Source organism: Paracoccidioides lutzii, assembly GCF_000150705.2.
Source record: "Paracoccidioides lutzii Pb01 unplaced genomic scaffold supercont2.5, whole genome shotgun sequence".
Lineage (NCBI taxonomy): Eukaryota > Fungi > Ascomycota > Eurotiomycetes > Onygenales > Ajellomycetaceae > Paracoccidioides > Paracoccidioides lutzii.
Window position 1 is genome coordinate 511324 of NW_015440951.1, and position 18994 is coordinate 530317.

The window sequence follows — 18994 nt, forward strand, 5'->3', positions numbered from 1 at the left end:
AATGTTTTGAAAAGCGAGTTCAGCGAGTCGGAGGATTTACCCCAACCACCGGGATCTCAGTTGTGCAAGCAATCCCGATTTCTGCTGCCTGGGCTATATTTAGACTCTCGGCATGCGAAAAATATGGCACAGCTTGCTTTCCAGTCCACGCAGCAAGTGCACAACATATTCATTCCGTCACCGTTGGGAGAACAGTGGAGGGCCCCTCAACAACAGCCTTTTCATAGAGAGAGAAATTCTGGGTACAATCTGTATACTAGGCGAGAGCAAAAAAAAGTCAACCATATGTCTATCTCCCATTCGATCCAATTTAACTTCTGGTTGGAGGATTTTTAATATGAAACAGGATCCCTGTTGGTTGGCTGGGGATATGCCGCGTGCTTATTACAAACACGGAGGATTTTCTTTTTCCTGTGGAATCTCTAAGACACACAACCACTCCTCCCTTGAAGTGAATGAGAATCCTCAATATGAAACCCCCACCCAACAAATATAATAATGAAAAATGAAAAAAAAAAATAAAAATAAAAATAAAAAAAAAAAATGAAAAAAGAAAAGGCCCTAAAAAGTATGAGAAAAGGGGCAACATGGGAGACTAGAAGTTCATGCGGATTTCTGGCATTTGGACTGCTGTTTTGTTTATTTTCCGCCTGACTACTCTATAATTCAACTCCATCGAATATGCAAATGCTAATAGAAATTATTGATGGGTATACAAAAAGCAAGTATTGGACACATAATTTCCTCTCTCAAAAAGCGATACACATGCCTTCAGATCATCACATATATCATAAAAGGTCCATCTAAGGGACCGATCTTTCCCCAAACAACTGATAAACTCGTACGCTTTCGTTCATATTCTCATACATTTCGCTCCTTTCGCCGCAGCCGCGGGAGCTTGATTGGAACAACCAGAGCCAATGCAATCACAGCAGAAATGATGCCCGAGAGGAATGTTACGCGGAGTGCCAGCTCGTATGCATGAACAACTGTAGCAGTAATTATTTTAGCAATGGTTCCTGGAGCATGGAGTGGATGGCGAAAATAATGAAGCAAGACGGGGGTATAACTTGGCGAAACACTAATTATCATTATCATACCTTCGATTTTATGTAACGGATCAAGATGAGAAATGGCACTGATGGATCTGCGAACCTGCCGGATGATATCTGCTTTATCTGGTCCCGATACATTTCCATCTAGATAGTAGAGGAGCGCATTCTGCAAAGCCCAACTGCTAATGGCGACACCCATCACGGAGCCAAGGTTGCGGAACAATCCAAGCGTTGTCGTAACCACCGCTTGTTCGTCTTGGGCACTGACAGCAAGAACCGACAGCATGGTTGTGGGGAATGCGAAACCCTGACCACATCCTGACGGTACGATAAGAATCATTGCTATCCACGTTGGAATATCTTTCCCTAGCATGGATGTGAAAATTCCGCTGCAGAGCAGGCATGCAAACCCCAGTATGAGCGTGGGCGTCAGTCGGCGGCTCCAGGTTACGAGAAACCCTGTAGACACGCTGGTGACCAGGAGACCAAGGGAAGAAGACAGTAATCTTATGCCTGCAGCGCTGGGTGACTCCAGTTTCACCGCCTGGAAGAAGAGGGGTGCGTTGAAAAGGACAGTATTTATGGCGATGTTACCGAAAAAATTTGATATTATCAAATTTGCTCTTGGGGCGCTGTGGAGTAGTGGCAGGGGCATGGCCGGTCGAGTGGCTGTTGCCTCCACCTTGACAAAGAGGGCCACAAGCACACCGGATACAACAAGGGAAGAAATGACCAGTGGATGGCTCCATGAGAAAACGTTTCCTCCCAGGTTTATTCCAAGCATCAAGGCCGTCACGCAAACGACGAGCAAGGCGGAACCTTTAATGTCGATAGTCTTCATGGCTTGCCGGAGGGTGTATCCTTCATTCTTCGCCAGCTCCGGCCCAAGGGATGCAGGGGTGGTAAAGTAAGCTACAACTAGATACACGAAGATGAAAGGAAGTTGTATCCCAAACGCTGCCCTCCAGCCGAAAGAATCGGCCAACACACCACCAAAGGCCAGCCCAAGAGAACCACCTGTCCCATAGCATAAATTGATATAAGACTGATAGATTCCTCTGTATTCCACCCATATAAGGTCAGAGCTGATGATCATGCCGAGGGAAGTCACCGCACCGGCCCCAAGGCCACAAAATGCCCTTGCGGCAATGAAACTCCCCATACTCTGCGCCAACGCGCACCAAGCCGTGGTTACGAAGAAGATGAAAATTGTAACGAGATAGAGAGGCCGTCTACCAAAGGTATCCGAGAGACGGCCAATAACAGGTTGAAAGGCCGTGCACGTAAGCAGAAATGCAGTCGAGAGCCACGAGGCGGAGTTGGCGGCGTTGAAGTGAGATGTGATGACTGGGTGGATGGAGCCCATTAAAGTCGAGTCGAAAAACGCAATCAGGTACGAGAATAGAATTCCGCCGAAAATAGTCCAGAACTGTGCAGGGGTAACATTTATGAAGTGGTTTGCTTGTCCCGAAACCTTGCTCGATATGTTTTTGGATGCCACCGCTTCCGATGATGACAGACTGCCGTAGCTGGGTGCGATGGCACTGCCCTGGTGGGCTGGTGGGAAGCCGGGTTCTATTTCGCCCCCATGAGGGATCGATTGAACTTTTGCGAGATCAAGGTCCAAGGATTCTTCGTCAACCTCGTTTGAAAGGAGTGAGTCGTCTGAAGCCAGTCCATTGGGATTTCCATGAAAGGCAGCTGGAGTCCCGCGCAACAATGGGGTTGATTCTAGAGGCTCCAGCGAAGGCACATCAGCAGCGGTCATTGTTGATTTTTACCCTTCTATACCTGGCCCTGAATACTTTTTCTCCAGTTGTCAAAGTAGCTCCTGAGATAGATATTCCTGGAGGCTCATTCATCATCCTGGTGACGAATTTTTTCAAAAAGGTCGCAGTTTGCAAAAGTTCGGCGAATAGAGATTCGCAGCAGCAAAGCAGACAGGGATATTCCGATTTACCTTCGGGTCAGGAGAGCAAATCGCTGATGCGGAGGGATATTCCATGCCATGCGTTATTAAAGGCCCGAAATAAAGGTCGGAGATGTGGTCACGTTTTAACTAAATTTCTTCGTGTAAAATTTAGAAGCCAAGGGAGGGACTTTTGCGAAGCCGTTAATCCGTGTGATAGAGCTTGAAAAGAAGGACTGACTACCCTAGTGTTTGCTCTGTTAACAACAATGTAATGGGGGTAAAACCAAATAAGAGTTACATTCTCCTCGAAAGGACAGGACCCAGAGAATCACCCCTTTCTGTCGAGGATTATTGTTGGGTCTGCCTGGGACTCTTGGAGGGGTGGGGTGGGTTGAAAGAGAATCAATCTGTTTTGCAAGGGTTGGAAATGGCATCGTGCTTTGGGAAACCTTTCCAAGCCAACCGCTTGAACGGGAGAGGGAGAGTTCGCCTAATTTGAGCGTTTAAGCGGAAAAAATAACCCCTTGGAGGCTCTCCGCTAACCGTATACAGAAAGTTATGCCGGATAGCCGAAGCAGCCACTGTTCCCGTTGGCTAATGAATGGTCAATAGCCGCCCCCTCCCCGGAGGCTTCTGTCTGCTGGGAAACAGCAGCCCCTCCCCCGCACCAGTTTGCGGCAGCTATCGGCTTATCGGTTATTAGTCAACTCTTTCTCAACTCATTCACGTCCTCTATTTTAAACCTAGTAATATATATATATATCAGTTTCCATGCGGGCTCCTCTACGCATCGCCGTGCTTGAATGCGACGTGCCCCTCCCAAACACCAAGACCAAGTACGGCGGCTATGGCGGCGTCTTCGAATCACTGCTCCTGTCCGGCGCCAAACTGCTAAACCAGCCCGATAAAATTGATCCAGCGACCGGGCTCCACATTTCAAAATGGAATGTCATGGAGAGAAGCGAGTATCCTGATCTAGAAGATATCGATGCAGTGCTGCTAACTGGATCCAGTAAGTTTGGGCGAGCAGCTCGATATGATTATGATCGATTGATGTGTCGTAGCATTTCTCTTCTAAAACCAAAGCCTTAGAACACAACTCCTACGATGATATCCCCTGGATAAACAGGCTGGTTGAGTATGTCGCCGATATCCTAGCGCAGGATCGAGTTCGTATTATCGGGGTGTGTTTCGGCCACCAAATTATCGGCAGAGCGCTGGGGTTGAAGGTCGGTCGAAATGAGAATGGGTGGGAAGTTGCGGTGCACGATGTGGATCTCACGGATAAAGGAAAGGAGTTGTTCGGGCTTCGCAAATTGGTATATATAACACCCCCTTTTCTTCTATTTGTTTATTTATCTATTTATTTATTATATTCCCACCCCCCGGTATCAAATGTGTATATTCACCCAAAGGCAGCGTCTCCAGCAAATGCATCGCGATATCGTCCATTCTTGTCCATCGAACATCACTCTTCTTGGCTCGTCGCCAGTATGCCAGGTGCAGGGCATGTATCTTCCGGGCCGATTTATTTCCGTCCAAGGTCATCCTGAATTCACGAAGGATATTGTTTCAGAAATTCTGGACGCACGAAAAGATATGGGGGTCCTGCCTCCGGGGGTGTATGAGGGCGGGATGGCTGCTGCGGGGAAGGAGCATGATGGAGTTGTAGTTGGGAAAGCATTTCTGGAGTTTTTGCTTGAGGAGTGAGGTTGCGGCGGGCTTTTGATGCTTGAGCCGCTTCCTACACGGGTGTTTTAATGGACCTTATTTACATATGGGACTGGGGTTCAGGTGTATATGCTTTGTATCCCATGTTTTATTTTTTCATTGTGGGCATTCTAGATACCCCAGGTAGTTAGATATAACATCCTACAGTGAGAGATATGGGTATCATTATGTTAAAACTCTTCTTTTAATATTCATGATATGTCTTTTCTGAAACAGGGGAATGATCATTCGCCACTATTAATGAACATGATACACCCTGTTAAATACTACAGGATAAATGTACAGTTGAGATGTTAAGAAAAACACTCGCTACCTCAAACTCATATAAGGAGGTAAATAAAAAAATCCCCCCATGGCTACAGAAATTGGACAGTCGTCCAAAACTCACACCTAGGCACCCACCAAAACAAGAGAAATCTTACACGCCATCCCCCTTCTCCAAAAAGCCCGGATCAGTGTCAATCCTCCTCTCAAACTTCGTCCACCAATCCCTAAACGCCCTCAACGGCACAACCTCCTCCCCCCCAGCCCTAGGATCCGACGCCGCAAAGCTTGCCAGATAATTGAACGCATTGCCAATTATCCGCTGCGCAAGAATCTTAGTACTGACCTGCGGCGTCAACTTCGCCGCCGCAGCCTGCTGGCCAGACAATCTGACCAGATCCGTCGTGGACGGTAATGAGGGCTGCAGCTGGTTCTGGAGATTAGCCATCATCGCCGCAACGTTCTGCGCGGGCTCGATGGAGACTCCTAGCGTGAATGTTGCGTTGGGATTTATATCTGTATCCGCGAGGGGGCGGGTGGCGCCTTCGTCCAGCATGTCATCTTCCTCTTCGGCCTCTGTACGCCGTCGGGGGCCGGGAAAGTTGACTTTGAAGATTGCGGAGGGTTTCTCGTTGGCGATTGCGCCGAGGAACTTGAAGTTGGGAGATGCTGAGGTTGGGGTTGAGGTTGCGGTTAGGTTTTGGTTTTCGGGGCCGCTGTTCCGGTTGAGGAGGAGGTCGGGTGGGAATTGGATGTAGACAGCTGCTGCTGTGTTGGCGGGTAAGGTGACGCCCGGCAGGAGGAAGATGACGATGTGGGAGAATTTGGGCGCTGCGGAGAACGTGAAGGCGAAGTTCGTCGCGGGGGTGGTGGGGTCGGACTGTATGGGAACTACGTTGGTGAGGCAGGGCCGGCTGGGGAGGATGACGGAGAACATTCTCGCTGGTAGAATGCAAGGAGATACAGCCGGTATTGTGTGTGTGGACTACGTATGGGAATGCGTGCGTGTGTGTATGTGTGTGTGTGTGTGTGTGTGAGAGAGAGAGAGAGAGAGAGAGTGTGTGTGTGTGTGTTTTTGTTTTGCCTCTTCTGGTACAGAGCTGCTTGATGTTTTAACTATGGCAGAAGGTAACAAGAGCTTATGGGGTAGATACGTTGTTCTGTCTCAGGAGGAGATTAGCTTCGTAACTCTGATCAAAAGAGTGCTTGGAATACAAAACATTCTTATTGGATTGCTTGCTTCGCTTTATCATCCAAGGGTTAACTTGTGCCCTCTATATGGGTTGAATTGCCCACCCACACATGTTGCCTGCCGGACCTGAAGCTGAAGATGCAGCTTGAAGCTCTGTGTGGACTGTCTGATGGCTTAGCTAATAACTCTATGTGATGACTAAGCACCTCGTCTTTCAAACCTTGAGCGCCGGCGGCGTGTAGCAAACCAACAACCAACCAACTAACTACTATGTGGTGACTCACTATCTAGTTAACTATGTGCAGAGTACTCCGTACGGAGTAAACTCTGTAGACTTGTCACGGTTTTGAAAGAGTGGGCAAAGGCCGCTTTTAAACCACGTTCAACTGTGGGTGGTCCCGTTTCGATGCCCGTATCGCCGGGAGACTTAAGGGTTTGAGGCGCAGGCGCAATTCGCAAATCACGCCGCATCTCCACGACGGGTTGGCGCGGGCTGTTGGACAAAAGGAAGATGACAGTTGTGGCTGATGCATCTGGGCCCTCCCCACCTCCCCCAGGCTTTTGCATTTTCTTGGATGCAACGAAAATTGAATACAGCGTAGTCGGGGTGTTTCGATTCGCTCCAAGCCAGCATCTTGTAAATATCAGTTGGACGTTCGGCTCAAATGAAAAAAGCTGCTGGGATCTAGGAATCTGGTTGCATCCGTAGAATTTTTTACATTTTTTTGGACATTGATCTCCTGTCAAAGCCCGGGAATATGGGTGGTATTCACAACGAGCTCCCTATGCCGCCAAGACAGGGTATAATCCCCTCGAGAGCGCCTTATCAATTAACTCGGTCCAGGGGGGGTATAAAAAGACCACCCTCCATATTTTGAATAGTAATCACGGATATCGTACAGACAACCACTACAGAAACATATTGCCCTATTCTCCTTTTTGAACACTCCTCCCTAAGCAAACATCTGCTTTTCGAGAGTATTCTTGTCTCTGACCTCAATATAGAAGCATAATGGGAGGCGCAGAAGTCAAAAAGTCTTACCTCGACTTAGTCAGGGAGTGCGATGGGTATTTTTGACTCCTCACTCCAACACGCAATAGCAAATAGACCTATCTGATTAACTGACACCTCTTCAGATTTCCTTATTATGAGGATGGCCCAAAAGACTTCGAGGACTACATGTCCCATTTCTATGCATTTAAAATTAACGGCTGCCTTGAAGTTTTGGGATACATGAAGACTGATGTGGTGAAAAAGTGGGACTGGTCGCAAGAATCATGGGAAGTTGACCACGACGCCCGCACACTGACCCTTCTCTCGGATGAAGATGCGTCAGTGCCGGAGCGGACCGAGTTGATACAAGAAACTCTTCATGCCGCTCGTGCAGCAAGCGCATTCGAAGTCTTAAAGGGCTGGCGCGATGAGCTCTACCCAATCTACGTTCCGGGGACGACTGATCTGCTTGCGAGTATGGAGCGCTCTGCAGCTTGTCTCTTTGGAATCCTAACCTTCGGCATTCACATGACGGCCTACACAGTGAAAGATGGACAGATTCTGATATGGGTTCCCGTGCGGTCAGAGACTAAATCGACTTTTCCGGGGATGATGGACAATAGCGTGGCGGGTGGGATCACTTCAGGGGAAACTCCGTTCGAGTGCATGTTGCGAGAAGCAATGGAGGAAGCATCCCTGGAGAGAGAGGTGGCAGAGAAAGCGATAGCGTGCGGCTGTCTGACGTACATCTACATCCGTGATAAAAACGCCGGAGGCGAAACTGGTGTTGTGCAGCCCGAGTGCGAGTATATCTACGATCTCAAGCTTGAGCCGGATATTTTCCTGCAACCAAAGGACGGGGAGGTGGGGGAGTTCTTCTTAATGTCGATTCCGGAGGTGATAGAGGCGCTGGAAGCGGGGAAATTCAAACCGAATTGTGCGGTTGTCATGATCGATTTCCTCATGAGACACGGGAAGATAACGCCGGAGGAAGAAAAGAATTACATTGAGATATCCGCGAGAATACACCGACGTCTTGGATTCCCGCTTTTCTAAAAGTGCACTCCTATTTCCCTTTCCTTTTCCCTTTCCCGTTAAATGCCTCATTTGTCTCGTTTGGTTTCGTGCGCCGGTTAGAATATTGTTTGCTTTATTTATTTTGGAAATTACGACCACTAGGACAAGAGAAACGCCCACGCTAAATGCCCAAATTCTAATATAATATCCTGACTGTTCCGCACCACAGGCTCAGTTTTCCATTATTGCCCTGTTCATAGTCCTAGACGTTCCTTGAGAATATATCTGGAGGCCGTGAAGTTCAAGAATGTTCTCCTGAAAAGACATACGTGTATATAAATTCACTATTTTTTCATTAAAAGGTAGATGTAGTCGATCCGAAGTGGACTGAGCTTCTTATAAGGGCCTTCTAGGTAGAGCAAAAGTCCTCCAAACGATACAAAAACAGACCTACATATAATTTAAAGGAGGAATTACGTCAGTTCTAAAACCAGGATACATAGAGGAAATGCAATAAGCCTAAAAGTGTCAACGATCTCCACTCACATATTCTCCACCGTGTTCCCTTCTTCAAACCGATAAACCTTCCCATGACATACATAGTCATAATCGTTCGCTAGGGTTTGCTCCCCCATACTAACATCCCTCCAAGCACCCTTACCGCCTGCGCTATCATCTTTACCATCAAGAGCAAGTGTCGACGCAAGCGCGAGGGACAATGTCTCTCCCGTCGCAACGGGATATAGCTCTGTGTTCACATCGAGGGTAAAAATGGTCAGATTGTCGGAGGACGTGCAGCTGATGCGGGCTACGCGGTCGTATTTTTGATCATTGATGGCAGTAATGGTAAATGTATCTTCGAAAAGGACGGGATCTGACATGGTTTGCGGTGAAGCCGAGGAGAGTGAGGGAAGAAGAGCTGTGTGAGGGCTGGGGATTCGGGGTGAGACTGCGGTTTTCAATTGCACTGTAAAACCTTTCCCGCTTTGCAGTTTTGAGGGTATCTTAAAAACGTAGGATTAAATTAGTGTGGTCTGGTCTGGAAACCCTTGCGATGTTTACTGTGAAAAAGTTATAAAAGTCTAGGGAGCATAACAACTTTCTCGTGGTTTGATTGGGCCGTTCATGACTAATCGAAGCTTCATGTCGGAGCGGGCATGCAGCTACGGAGAAATGTTTTCATATCTCTGTTTGATTCTGGCTAAATACCAAACTTGCCCCACCATAGGTAACATAAAATCTTCTCCTTTTGCGGCAACTATGTCATTTCGAAAACGGAATATAGGGCTATCTCCCGGTTCACCTCGCGGAATTGCTTCCAACCAAGCCAGTTCGCAACCTTCACAGCCTCCGCATCCTCCGCAACCCCCACCACCGCCCGCAAAACCTATCCTGGGTCTGCGCCCCTCACCTGTTGATGGACGGCAGACAACGTCGACGGGAACACAGACTTTGGATAATTTGTTAGCCGGGCATGCTGGATTCGTGTTAGGGAATTCACTCCTGATTGAAGAAAGAGGTACAACTGATTACGCGGGTGCTTTGCTCAGATATTATGCTGCGGAGGGTGTAGTTCAAGAGCACCAGATCCACGTTATCGGAGTAGGTGAGCAGTGGGGAAGGGCTCTTCCCGGCCTAGTTGGGGCGGCAGAAGCTGCAGATGACAAAAAATCTAGTAAAGGAAAAGGGGAGAAAATGAAAATAGCTTGGAGATATGAGCGATTGGGAGAGTATGGTACAGGCTTTGCAGGATCGAGAGGTGAGTTGGTCAAGCATAAAGCATCCATCTTGAATAATCCTCTAAAAGGCGACGACACTATGGATGCCTCGTCTAGGTCTCTGAAAAACTGAATGAAAGCTAATAATTCAACAGTTCCTGCTCCAACAGCAGAAAAGAATTCAGATTCATCAGAGTCCGCTCCGACGCCGCATGTGTTCTGTCACACCTTTGATTTAACGAAGCGCCTTACCCATCCCTCCTTGGCTTCTATAAATTATGTCCCTCTATCAACCTCCGCACCTGATGCTTCCCCATATACATCAGTTCTCCATCGACTCTCCACCGCAATATCCACTTCACAGCCAAATGTCGTCCACCGAATCATCATTCCATCCTTACTCTCACCCGCCATATATCCCCCACATGCCAGTCAACCCGAACATTTGTTGCAGTTTTTGCACTCATTGCGCGCCATTTTGTCCACAAACTCCAATCTCATAACCGCGATGATCACCCTCCCGCTGTCTCTGTATCCTCGAACTTCGGGACTCACTCGATGGATTGAACTGTTGAGCGATGGTGTAATCGAGCTGGCTCCCTTCCCACATCTATCAGATACCAGCCCATCTGCAACATCGGGGGCGGCCACCGCACAAGAGGAACCACCACAGGGTATGCTCAAAATCCACCGGCTCCCGGTCCTGCATGAAAGAGGCGGAGGTGGTGACAGTAGCTTGGGCGATGATTGGGCGTTCACTCTGAGCAGGAGAAAGTTCACAATCAAACTTTTCAACTTGCCCCCAGTAGAGGGAGATACCGAAACGCAACAAGGGATTGCTTCAGGTGGCACAAGCAAAAAGGACCTCGAATTCTAATATCTTAATCATCCCCGTGGATACCGAAGCTGTAACTGATATCTTGTCTCGGATCATCGCTGTCATAATCCACCTGATCTCTTATCATATCCTCAAGCTCAACATGCTCGGACATGGCAGAGCCGCTATTTGTCATTGTTCGTAAATAACTACGACCGTAGGCGCCCTCTCTAGGGTTGACAGAAAAGCCGGCAAGGTGGGCACGAAAACCGTCCCCGAGACAGGACGATAATGCCAGAAACACTATTGCATAAGTTAGTTATATCCGAGAAAGCCGTGGGGCCGGGAATTGTAGATGATGAGAAACCTGGCACTTACCGATAAGAAGAAGAATCGGCCCAAAGAAGAGGAGGCTGAGGAGCCAAATGACATTCATTAGAGATAACTGCACTTACACTGTATATAAATTACTGAACAGTTCATCGATTGATGAGATGGGATGTGATGATGTGACGTTCATCGTGGTCTCAAATGCGAAGGCAAGCTCCAAAGTTCAGCTCACCAACCTCTACCACGTGACCAGTCATCCACTAGCTTCCGGGAAAATATTGAAGTGGGAAGTTTCTTGTCTCTTCCAGAGTTCACACACAACGCTCAAACCACTTCAGATAAATCCTTCTGCTGAGGGAGTTGAACTCCTAGCTATCGTGGTTATGATGACGATGATGGTGATGATGCGTAGTCGGTAAGCGAAAGCATTTTCCTTTCAAAATCTTCTTTTTAGATGATTAATTCACTACAAATCTGTCAATCCCCTGAGAACCCCAATCTAAATATGGTTTTCCAGTGACGAGAAACGTAAATTTTCTTATGATTCATTAGACACATTGATATTATTTTTCAATTAATTCGTGGTGTTAATTAAAGATAGCTAACCTCTACTTTTCAGTTGAACCAAGCACTGGCCAAAATTAACCCCTAACGTTCCTCATCAATGCCGACTTAGCCATCATGGGGATCATCCCAGATCTCCCAGTTCCTATCTCTTTGGTATCTGGACATTATTTTTTGTTCTCAGCTGATGCGGCGACCTATCTACGCCGGGAACATCATATATGTGGCGTCTTGATAGGAACACTACCCCAAATCCCACAGCAGAATGTGTTCCTTGGCCTTCCCCTGGAACTCATGCCCGAGGAGGCAAGGCTGCTTATAGAGAAGGGCGTGGCCTATATTGTTGATGATATCAAAGTGCATGAGAATGGCATGCAAAACATATCTGATCAGGATCGACGTCGTTACCTGCAGCGCCTCGAGCAAGAAGGTCGCCAAGCGGCTCTAGTCCAAGCTGGTCGTAAAGAACAAAAGAGAGAGGAGGCTCTCAAACAATTAAAGAAGAAACAAACGTTTAAACAGACAGAGTCACCGCAGGACCTGAGCCAGTCACCTTCTCAATCTCAAAGTTCCAATCAAGAAGAACCCGAGGAACTACTCTTCGACAACGGTGAACCAGCTCTTCACTCAGCCCTCACGTCCTCCAGGCCATCCATTGCTGTGCATGCCGCTTTCGGAATAACCCCGGCAACATCGAACGGTTTATTCCCAACAACCACGCCTCCCTCGTTCTCCACTCTGCCAGATGTACCACCATCTTACCCTCTTTTTAAACACTTACACTCGGAAGGATACTTTCTATCTCCTGGCCTCCGCTTCGGATGCCAATACCTTGCCTATCCCGGAGACCCGTTACGTTTCCACTCCCACTTCTTAGTTGTTTCTGCAGATTGGGATGAAGAATTCGACCTCATGAATCTAGTCGCTGGTGGCCGACTGGGGACTGGCGTCAAGAAAGGTTTCCTCATCGGAGGTGCGGAACCCTCGGATGGCTTACGTGTGAAGACTTCTCCTGATGACGTGAGGACTTTCAGCTTTGAATGGGCGGGAATGTGAATTGTGAGCTGCTTAGTTTGTTCTATCACTTTGACCATTCACGATCATTTTCGGATTAGGTCATCTCCAACAGCAGATAGAGATGTCAATTTCTAAGGGCATGTTAGACGTGTCTGGATATGGCATGGTTTTATACTATTAGATGGATTGTACTATACTGTCTGCTACAGAAACTCGGGCCTCCATTCGAAGCTCAGCAAAAGCTTTGACACCCTCCCTTGAGGTAAATATTGCTTCATTAGCAACATACCTCCATTATAGGATGTGGTAGAAAGGTCGTTGATTGTCAGCAAAATAGTCATATCATACTGTTAGCCGGCTTTACCCTTAAGGAGTTGATGACTGCATCGAGTGACTTATAAAAGATGCCACCGTTGCTCATGTCCCGCAAACATTTCCTGCCCAGTGAGAATGGCCCACTAAGATCTGTCAACATACATATAGTTATTTCTAGTGGCTAGAATTTAGCCATATGGAGCGATTGTCATTGACATGTTGGACTTGACTAGTAGGACATGTACCCGTTGAATGCAAAAAATACCAGTTTTTCATTCCGCACAGGATTAATATAATGAACCAAATTTAGTTGTATGTTCTTTGCTGCCCTACCTCACTCCTGTTTTCCATGGCCTGTGTTTACAATACTTATATAACCCTCGCAAGCTGGTAATGTTTCTCGGTCTTGATCCAACTGCACCCAATCCGAGAGCAGATGCCTCATAATATTCAGCTTATGTTGAACCTATGTGAACTTCGCATGAGCCATATTCTTTCCAACTGATGTCCCATGCTCAACCTGACCAGAAGACGGATCAAAAGAACTAAGAGCATATTTTTCCTAGTTTCTTCTCAGAGCACCACCTCTTTCCGCAATATCAGCACTCTTCATATAATCACTTCAAATGATGTTTCACCCATAAGCTACTTCTCATTGCATGACAGAATTGATCTGTCTCTCCGGACTCCTTTAAAAGGGCGTAAGGTTGGTTAGCATCCTTAAGTTATGGGTGGTTAGGGGGCGTGTTCGGAGACCCATGGTACATATATTAGTCTCCCTTGTGGGTCTAAATTCCTCTTTAACAGCATACATGCACACTTTTCCTTTTCACTATCCCGTGTAGACATACGAAGAGCTCAACAATGCCGCAATTCATTCCGTCATCCATTCTCCCACAGTGGCCCTCCAGCCAGATTCCTTCACGAGATGCGAAGAACATCGATGCTTTAGTTCAGAAACTCCCCGCCTCAACCATGGTATTACACGATTATGCTGCGGAAGTCCTGATAGGGAGGGAAGACCCCGCTGACAGTTTGACCGTAGCCGCAGAAATGACACGCCACAATGCAAATGGATTGGCGCTTTATGTGAACGTCTGCTTTCCGCCTGGTAGAATCGTGATTCGAATATAGAATCAAATTTAAACGCCACCAATCAAAGGTGTGAACTGTCATACGCTTGTTCTTTGCGGGTAACTCTATAGCCAGGAACGAAGGATTATTCTATACATATAATCATGAATTTCCGAAGGATGCAGCACCATCCCTACGATTCATGCGAGCGTACACATTCCTTGTGTCCAGCGTGAGGATGTATACGAGTTGAATATTGGGTGAGGAGGTTCCAAAAAGCGATTAATAGAGAGAGGTAGGATTACCTACATGGACGGATCTGTGGCTGTAAGAAGTTCGTCGTTGTCTATGCCATGGATCACATATCGCACAATTAACTAGGGACTTTAGTGGAATCAGTTCCATTTTCAGATGAAACAAAATGAGCCGGTTCGTCTGAGCGCGTGTTACCGCAAAAACCCTAGGAGGCTAGATGGGGCGACAATAGGAGACAGATGGAGTATTCCCCGAGGAGTTGCGCAGGATATTTAGCACCATTCAAAGATAATCCAGATTCTTCCACTTGAATTTTTTGTTGGCTCTATCAACGGGTCGATTCTCGAACTGACTGCCGTGAAGTTCGAAGGTAAGATTTTTGTGTTCTCCTCTCACATCCTCGTCATCACAGGCAGGAAGAGGAATTTGGAACCGGAAGATCGTATGCTCCTTAGGAATTGCTGAGAAACACATCAGCTAGAATATCATGGAATATATGAATAAGAATTATACCCATACACAGTTACTTACTCTTGGCTTCATCTTTCTCCGTAACTACAACGAAGGTAAACTTCGAGTCCCTGACAACTATTCCCTTCACACCAACACGACTGACACAGCGACTCCGTACGACCTCAAGTTCAGCCCCATGGAAATCCGCGCTGGACAGCTGGCTCCCGTGCACTAAGGGATTAATAAAGACTTGGGATTTGTCCCGTTTCAAGTCCAGTACATCCTGCATATATTCAATCCACATTTGATGGAGACCCTTAAATACGTCATATTTGATCTCCTCCTTTGGTAGATCATAGATGCCAGTAATCCGTTTCTCTCGAGCAGATAATGGCTTGGGCTTTTGTTTCCGCAGGAAATATTCCTTCTTTCGCAAACGGTGGAGTCGACGACGAGAGCGGTTGTCTGCGGGTGTTGGCGATGTTGGACGGAGAAAGAGAGGTTTCTGCTTTACCCTCTCGGTAAAGAGATCGCATGCTGTGTCGGGAGAGTGCGCACGCGAAATTAGCTGTTCCGCAATGTGGACTCGTGTATTGGAGGCGACATCTGAGGATGCCATTGTTGTCGTGGAGCTATCCAGCAACAGTCATGCCATGTTGATCTATCTCAGTGGTTCCGCGGAATCAGAAATATTTCTAGATTCATGGATTGGACGGGAGATTTCATGCAGTTGTCGATGACTAAGCTGTATTTTCCCCAACTCTGGGGCGAACAACCGAGCCAATCTCCATCGGCATTCTTTAAATTCAGGAGTCTCACAGCAGGCCTGCGCTATGGAAACCTGGTGGTATGTACGAATATCACCAGTCCAATGCAGTATCCTGCATGTTACTAAGGAAGTTCTGTGCAAACATGCTGGCAGCTCCTTAAAAATGGCGTTTGATTCACCTCAATTGACGGCAATATCAACTCCGCATTTCATGGAGGTTGGAACTCCCCACACCTGGAGATACCTGGTATTTAGCTGAAGTTAACGAAGCCTAAGGTCCTTACGGGGCAGAAACAGGGCCTCGGTATGTCATTTCTTTACCCGCCTTGCTGATCAGGACAATAAATCCAAACGGGACTCATTCTTCTCCCCTGGACCTAAAATATCTATAGATGCCATTGTCAAACCCCTATTGCCTACGACGAATCTCTCTTGGTTTCCATTCATCATTGCTTATGCACAAATTTATGTAAACATCCCATGAACAAATGAACAGAATTTTGTCGGAATCCCGCTATTCGCGGATGACGTCCCCTGTGCCCCGCTTCTGCGTCTTTCACTGGAAAAGCTCGTAAACCATGATGAGGCAGAGGTGCAACGTTTCTTCAGCGCATGCAAGGAACTAGGGTTTTTCTATTTGGACCTGCGTGGGAGCCCTATTCTTGCTGAGGCTGACGAACTCTTCGGGATTGGGGAGCAGCTATTTGAGTTAGATCTCGACGAAAAACGCCGGTATGATTTTAGCAAACAAAATTCATACTTTGGATATAAGGAGAAGGGAGTGGCAATCGTCGACAACCAGGGGAATGCTGACAGGAATGAATTCTATAATGTATCATTCATCCTTTCCAAATGAAAAAAAGTTACCTAAGTCTGCAGAAACAAACCCACTTAGTATTTTTGAATTTGAATTTACATGTGCAGCTCAATGAAATAAAAACTAACAAAGCACAACCAGGTTTCCAAGGACGACATCTTTGGAATTTCGGACCCCTTACCAGCTCCTGACATCCTGAATAAGTCTCGACCCCATTTCAAGTCTTTCATAGCCAATGCCCACAGCATCGTTACAATGGTACTTAACCTCCTGAACGAACAACTTCGCCTCCCACCATCAACTCTAGCAAACCTTCATGGTACGAATGATCAAAGCGCCACCCCAGCCGCCAGACGATAAACGACGGCGCTAGGCCAGCACACGGACTTCGGCAGCGTAACCGTTCTCTTCAACCGCGTTGGTGGCCTTCAAATCCTACCACCGGGACAGGACGCGGACTGGTGTTACGTGCGCCCCTTGCCAGGCCATGCAATCATAAATCTAGGCGATGCCATGGTGAAGTTCACGAACGGACTTTTACGCTCTAATATCCACAGAGTAGTATCTCCTCCCGGGGCTCAGGCTGAAACTACGAGGTATAGCCTGGTGTACTTTTCACGTCCGGAGGATGATGTCATTTTGAAGCGACTAGAGGGGAGTGACTGTATCCTGCCGTTTGCGCCTGGGCGGGAACCGGAGGAAGAAATTAAGAGTAAGGATTGGATTATTCGCCGTGCGCTGGGGCATCGCGTTGCGTTGCATGGGAAAATCGATTTTGACAAGAGTTTGGGGACGGAGATGATGAGTCGGAGGCTTCAATTTTCTATGTAACCACTCTTTTCGTCGCTGTTCTTTACTTAACTATCTCTATCAATCTTATCAACTGCTACGTCGGTAATATTTTATGGGTCATACAACCATAGAGACATAGAGCGCAAGGAGGAAGGAATGAAATCTGATTTTGAATATCATATAGAAAAGGAATTATAATTCTGGGGCTTCAAAAATGAGAGTAACATGGATGTGGTGGTGAAACTCCTACGAAACATAATGTTCCAGGAGAGAAGGGGATAGCAAATGACGGAATTGAAAGCAAGACCAGTCTCCCGCCTTCACTATGACTTAACAATCCCATGCCAGACAGGAGATGGTTTGCCTGGAAAAGGTCTTCATAATTACCACATATCTTGATATGCACAACTATCATTATTTTCCATTTTGCTTCTGTGTGTTAAAACATTTCAATAGAGATGTGAGAACAGACACTCGAAGAACCAAAGACTCCATAATATCATAACTAGTCAGGAGCATATAACAAGATGGACAAGACCAAGATCAATGCTGAAAGAAGTAGGACGGATACCAAAATCCACAAGACAAAGTCCTACCTTCTCCGCAATCCGGCTCCCCAACCTAATTAATATAAATGCAATTTGTCCGCGTCTCCATCTTGTGAAACGGCGGAGAAGAGGGCCATGGGAAAAAAAAAAAAAAAAAAAAAAAAAAAAAAAAAAAAAAAAACGCCGGAAACAATAGCAGTAATAATGATTGACTTTGATATTGATACAAAAGCTCCACATTCCCTGCCGTCTCTCTCAGCTCTCCATCTACAAGAGGACAACCCAGCCCGCACCAGCCGCAACGATAGCCGCAAATGCATTAAACAGCATTGTCTTCTCTGATAAGATGGCAGATGCGGCGCCAGTTCCTGTAGCACCGGTGGCGCTAGCAGTGGCGGTACCAGTACCAGTGCCAGTGCCAGTGCCAGTACCCGTGCCTGTGCGAGCGCCAGCGCCAGTACTGGAGGGTGTTCCTGAACTGGAGCTCGATGTACTCGCTCCGCCACCGTTTCTCTTTCCATCCGCGCTAAAAATACCCCCACGGACCTGGGGTGGTCGAACGCTGTTGGCGTTTTCGGAGGCAGCTTTATAGGCATCGAGGGTGTTTCCGTTTCGACTACGTTTTCCACAAGGTCAGCAAGGGGTAAAGGATGGGTTAGAGAAAACAGAGAAGAGAGAAACTCACGGTGGATTAATTACAGCGCTCATGCCGCCTTGGCAATGGCCACTGGTTGTGCAGTACAACCAAATGGGATTCGTGTTGTTGATTCTCACTGTGAAGGTAGCGTCGGGCTGGTTGCCATTCGCGTTTATGATGCCTGAATAGAATCCATTGTCCGAGGGTGTGCATGGTGAGGCAAAGGGCCCTGAAGCGACGTCGTGGTTTCCGCTGAAGAAATGAAAAACGACATCGTCTCCTTGCCGAGCGTTGATGTTGCTAGGTTCGATGGTGAGGCCATTCTCGCCGACCTTGACATCAATTGTCTCTGCGATTGCGGTAGCAATTAGGGCGATTGTGCTGAATATCGATTTCATACTTCCTGCTTTCTTTGCCTTTCTTGTTGCTACAGGTGATGTCGATTAAAGGTAAAAGTTAAGGGAAGAGAGTCGAGGTATGATCGCTGATTATGCAGTTGTAAAATAGCCTCAGCTGCACTCCATATGGAAACTGTATTCCTTTTTGAGAAAACCACACGTATGGAAGTGGGTGGAAGAAAAGCAGGAAGTAGGTCATCTCTTTATAGACAATCCCCCCCGGGGATGAATTTTCCAGGATATTCAGCCTGGCGTCAGGGTCGAGGTTGTGCAAGATCCAGCCATTGAGGACACTATGCCGGGTCGGGTCAAGTAATTGATTTCA

General features: G+C 47.1%; 13 protein-coding genes across 13 annotated transcripts; 6 read left to right on the top strand and 7 right to left on the bottom strand.

The window, feature by feature from the left end:
- Positions 1–861: 861 nt before the first annotated feature.
- On the bottom strand, positions 862–2823 carry PAAG_02332 (multidrug resistance protein fnx1; the record flags this gene model as incomplete). The annotated part of the gene is made up of 2 exons (XM_002795580.1): positions 862–989; positions 1101–2823. The coding sequence occupies 2 exons, from the start codon at positions 2821–2823 to the stop codon at positions 862–864; spliced, it is 1851 nt and encodes a 616-aa protein (XP_002795626.1).
- Positions 2824–3738: 915 nt separating this feature from the next.
- On the top strand, positions 3739–4677 carry PAAG_02333 (GMP synthase; the record flags this gene model as incomplete). Its single annotated transcript, XM_002795581.2, has 3 exons — positions 3739–3979; positions 4060–4286; positions 4387–4677. 3 exons carry the CDS (start codon positions 3739–3741, stop codon positions 4675–4677), a joined length of 759 nt encoding a protein of 252 aa, XP_002795627.1.
- Positions 4678–5116: 439 nt separating this feature from the next.
- Positions 5117–5899, bottom strand: PAAG_02334 (hypothetical protein; the record flags this gene model as incomplete). The annotated part of the gene is made up of 1 exon (XM_002795582.1): positions 5117–5899. The coding sequence occupies one exon, from the start codon at positions 5897–5899 to the stop codon at positions 5117–5119; it is 783 nt and encodes a 260-aa protein (XP_002795628.1).
- A 546-nt stretch (positions 5900–6445) lies between these two features.
- Positions 6446–6721, bottom strand: PAAG_02335 (hypothetical protein; the record flags this gene model as incomplete). The annotated part of the gene is made up of 1 exon (XM_002795583.2): positions 6446–6721. The coding sequence occupies one exon, from the start codon at positions 6719–6721 to the stop codon at positions 6446–6448; it is 276 nt and encodes a 91-aa protein (XP_002795629.2).
- Positions 6722–7166: 445 nt separating this feature from the next.
- PAAG_02336 (hypothetical protein) lies at positions 7167–8204 on the top strand (the record flags this gene model as incomplete). Its single annotated transcript, XM_002795584.2, has 2 exons — positions 7167–7222; positions 7292–8204. The coding sequence occupies 2 exons, from the start codon at positions 7167–7169 to the stop codon at positions 8202–8204; spliced, it is 969 nt and encodes a 322-aa protein (XP_002795630.1).
- A 305-nt stretch (positions 8205–8509) lies between these two features.
- Positions 8510–9046, bottom strand: PAAG_02337 (DNA-directed RNA polymerases I; the record flags this gene model as incomplete). The annotated part of the gene is made up of 2 exons (XM_002795585.1): positions 8510–8615; positions 8712–9046. 2 exons carry the CDS (start codon positions 9044–9046, stop codon positions 8510–8512), a joined length of 441 nt encoding a protein of 146 aa, XP_002795631.1.
- Positions 9047–9425: 379 nt separating this feature from the next.
- On the top strand, positions 9426–10760 carry PAAG_02338 (paxneb protein superfamily; the record flags this gene model as incomplete). Its single annotated transcript, XM_002795586.1, has 2 exons — positions 9426–9924; positions 10039–10760. The coding sequence occupies 2 exons, from the start codon at positions 9426–9428 to the stop codon at positions 10758–10760; spliced, it is 1221 nt and encodes a 406-aa protein (XP_002795632.1).
- Positions 10761–10764: 4 nt separating this feature from the next.
- On the bottom strand, positions 10765–11136 carry PAAG_11472 (hypothetical protein; the record flags this gene model as incomplete). Its single annotated transcript, XM_015847118.1, has 2 exons — positions 10765–11003; positions 11079–11136. The coding sequence occupies 2 exons, from the start codon at positions 11134–11136 to the stop codon at positions 10765–10767; spliced, it is 297 nt and encodes a 98-aa protein (XP_015703250.1).
- A 575-nt stretch (positions 11137–11711) lies between these two features.
- On the top strand, positions 11712–12650 carry PAAG_02340 (tRNA-splicing endonuclease subunit sen34; the record flags this gene model as incomplete). Its single annotated transcript, XM_002795588.1, has 1 exon — positions 11712–12650. The coding sequence occupies one exon, from the start codon at positions 11712–11714 to the stop codon at positions 12648–12650; it is 939 nt and encodes a 312-aa protein (XP_002795634.1).
- A 1140-nt stretch (positions 12651–13790) lies between these two features.
- Positions 13791–14253, top strand: PAAG_02341 (hypothetical protein; the record flags this gene model as incomplete). Its single annotated transcript, XM_002795589.2, has 2 exons — positions 13791–14037; positions 14132–14253. The coding sequence occupies 2 exons, from the start codon at positions 13791–13793 to the stop codon at positions 14251–14253; spliced, it is 369 nt and encodes a 122-aa protein (XP_002795635.2).
- A 284-nt stretch (positions 14254–14537) lies between these two features.
- On the bottom strand, positions 14538–15327 carry PAAG_02342 (hypothetical protein; the record flags this gene model as incomplete). The annotated part of the gene is made up of 2 exons (XM_002795590.1): positions 14538–14716; positions 14787–15327. 2 exons carry the CDS (start codon positions 15325–15327, stop codon positions 14538–14540), a joined length of 720 nt encoding a protein of 239 aa, XP_002795636.1.
- A 313-nt stretch (positions 15328–15640) lies between these two features.
- PAAG_02343 (hypothetical protein) lies at positions 15641–17125 on the top strand (the record flags this gene model as incomplete). Its single annotated transcript, XM_002795591.1, has 6 exons — positions 15641–15724; positions 15754–15781; positions 15870–15946; positions 15974–16309; positions 16436–16613; positions 16668–17125. 6 exons carry the CDS (start codon positions 15641–15643, stop codon positions 17123–17125), a joined length of 1161 nt encoding a protein of 386 aa, XP_002795637.1.
- Positions 17126–17901: 776 nt separating this feature from the next.
- Positions 17902–18669, bottom strand: PAAG_02344 (hypothetical protein; the record flags this gene model as incomplete). Its single annotated transcript, XM_002795592.2, has 2 exons — positions 17902–18250; positions 18320–18669. 2 exons carry the CDS (start codon positions 18667–18669, stop codon positions 17902–17904), a joined length of 699 nt encoding a protein of 232 aa, XP_002795638.1.
- Between the last annotated feature and the right edge of the window lie 325 nt (positions 18670–18994).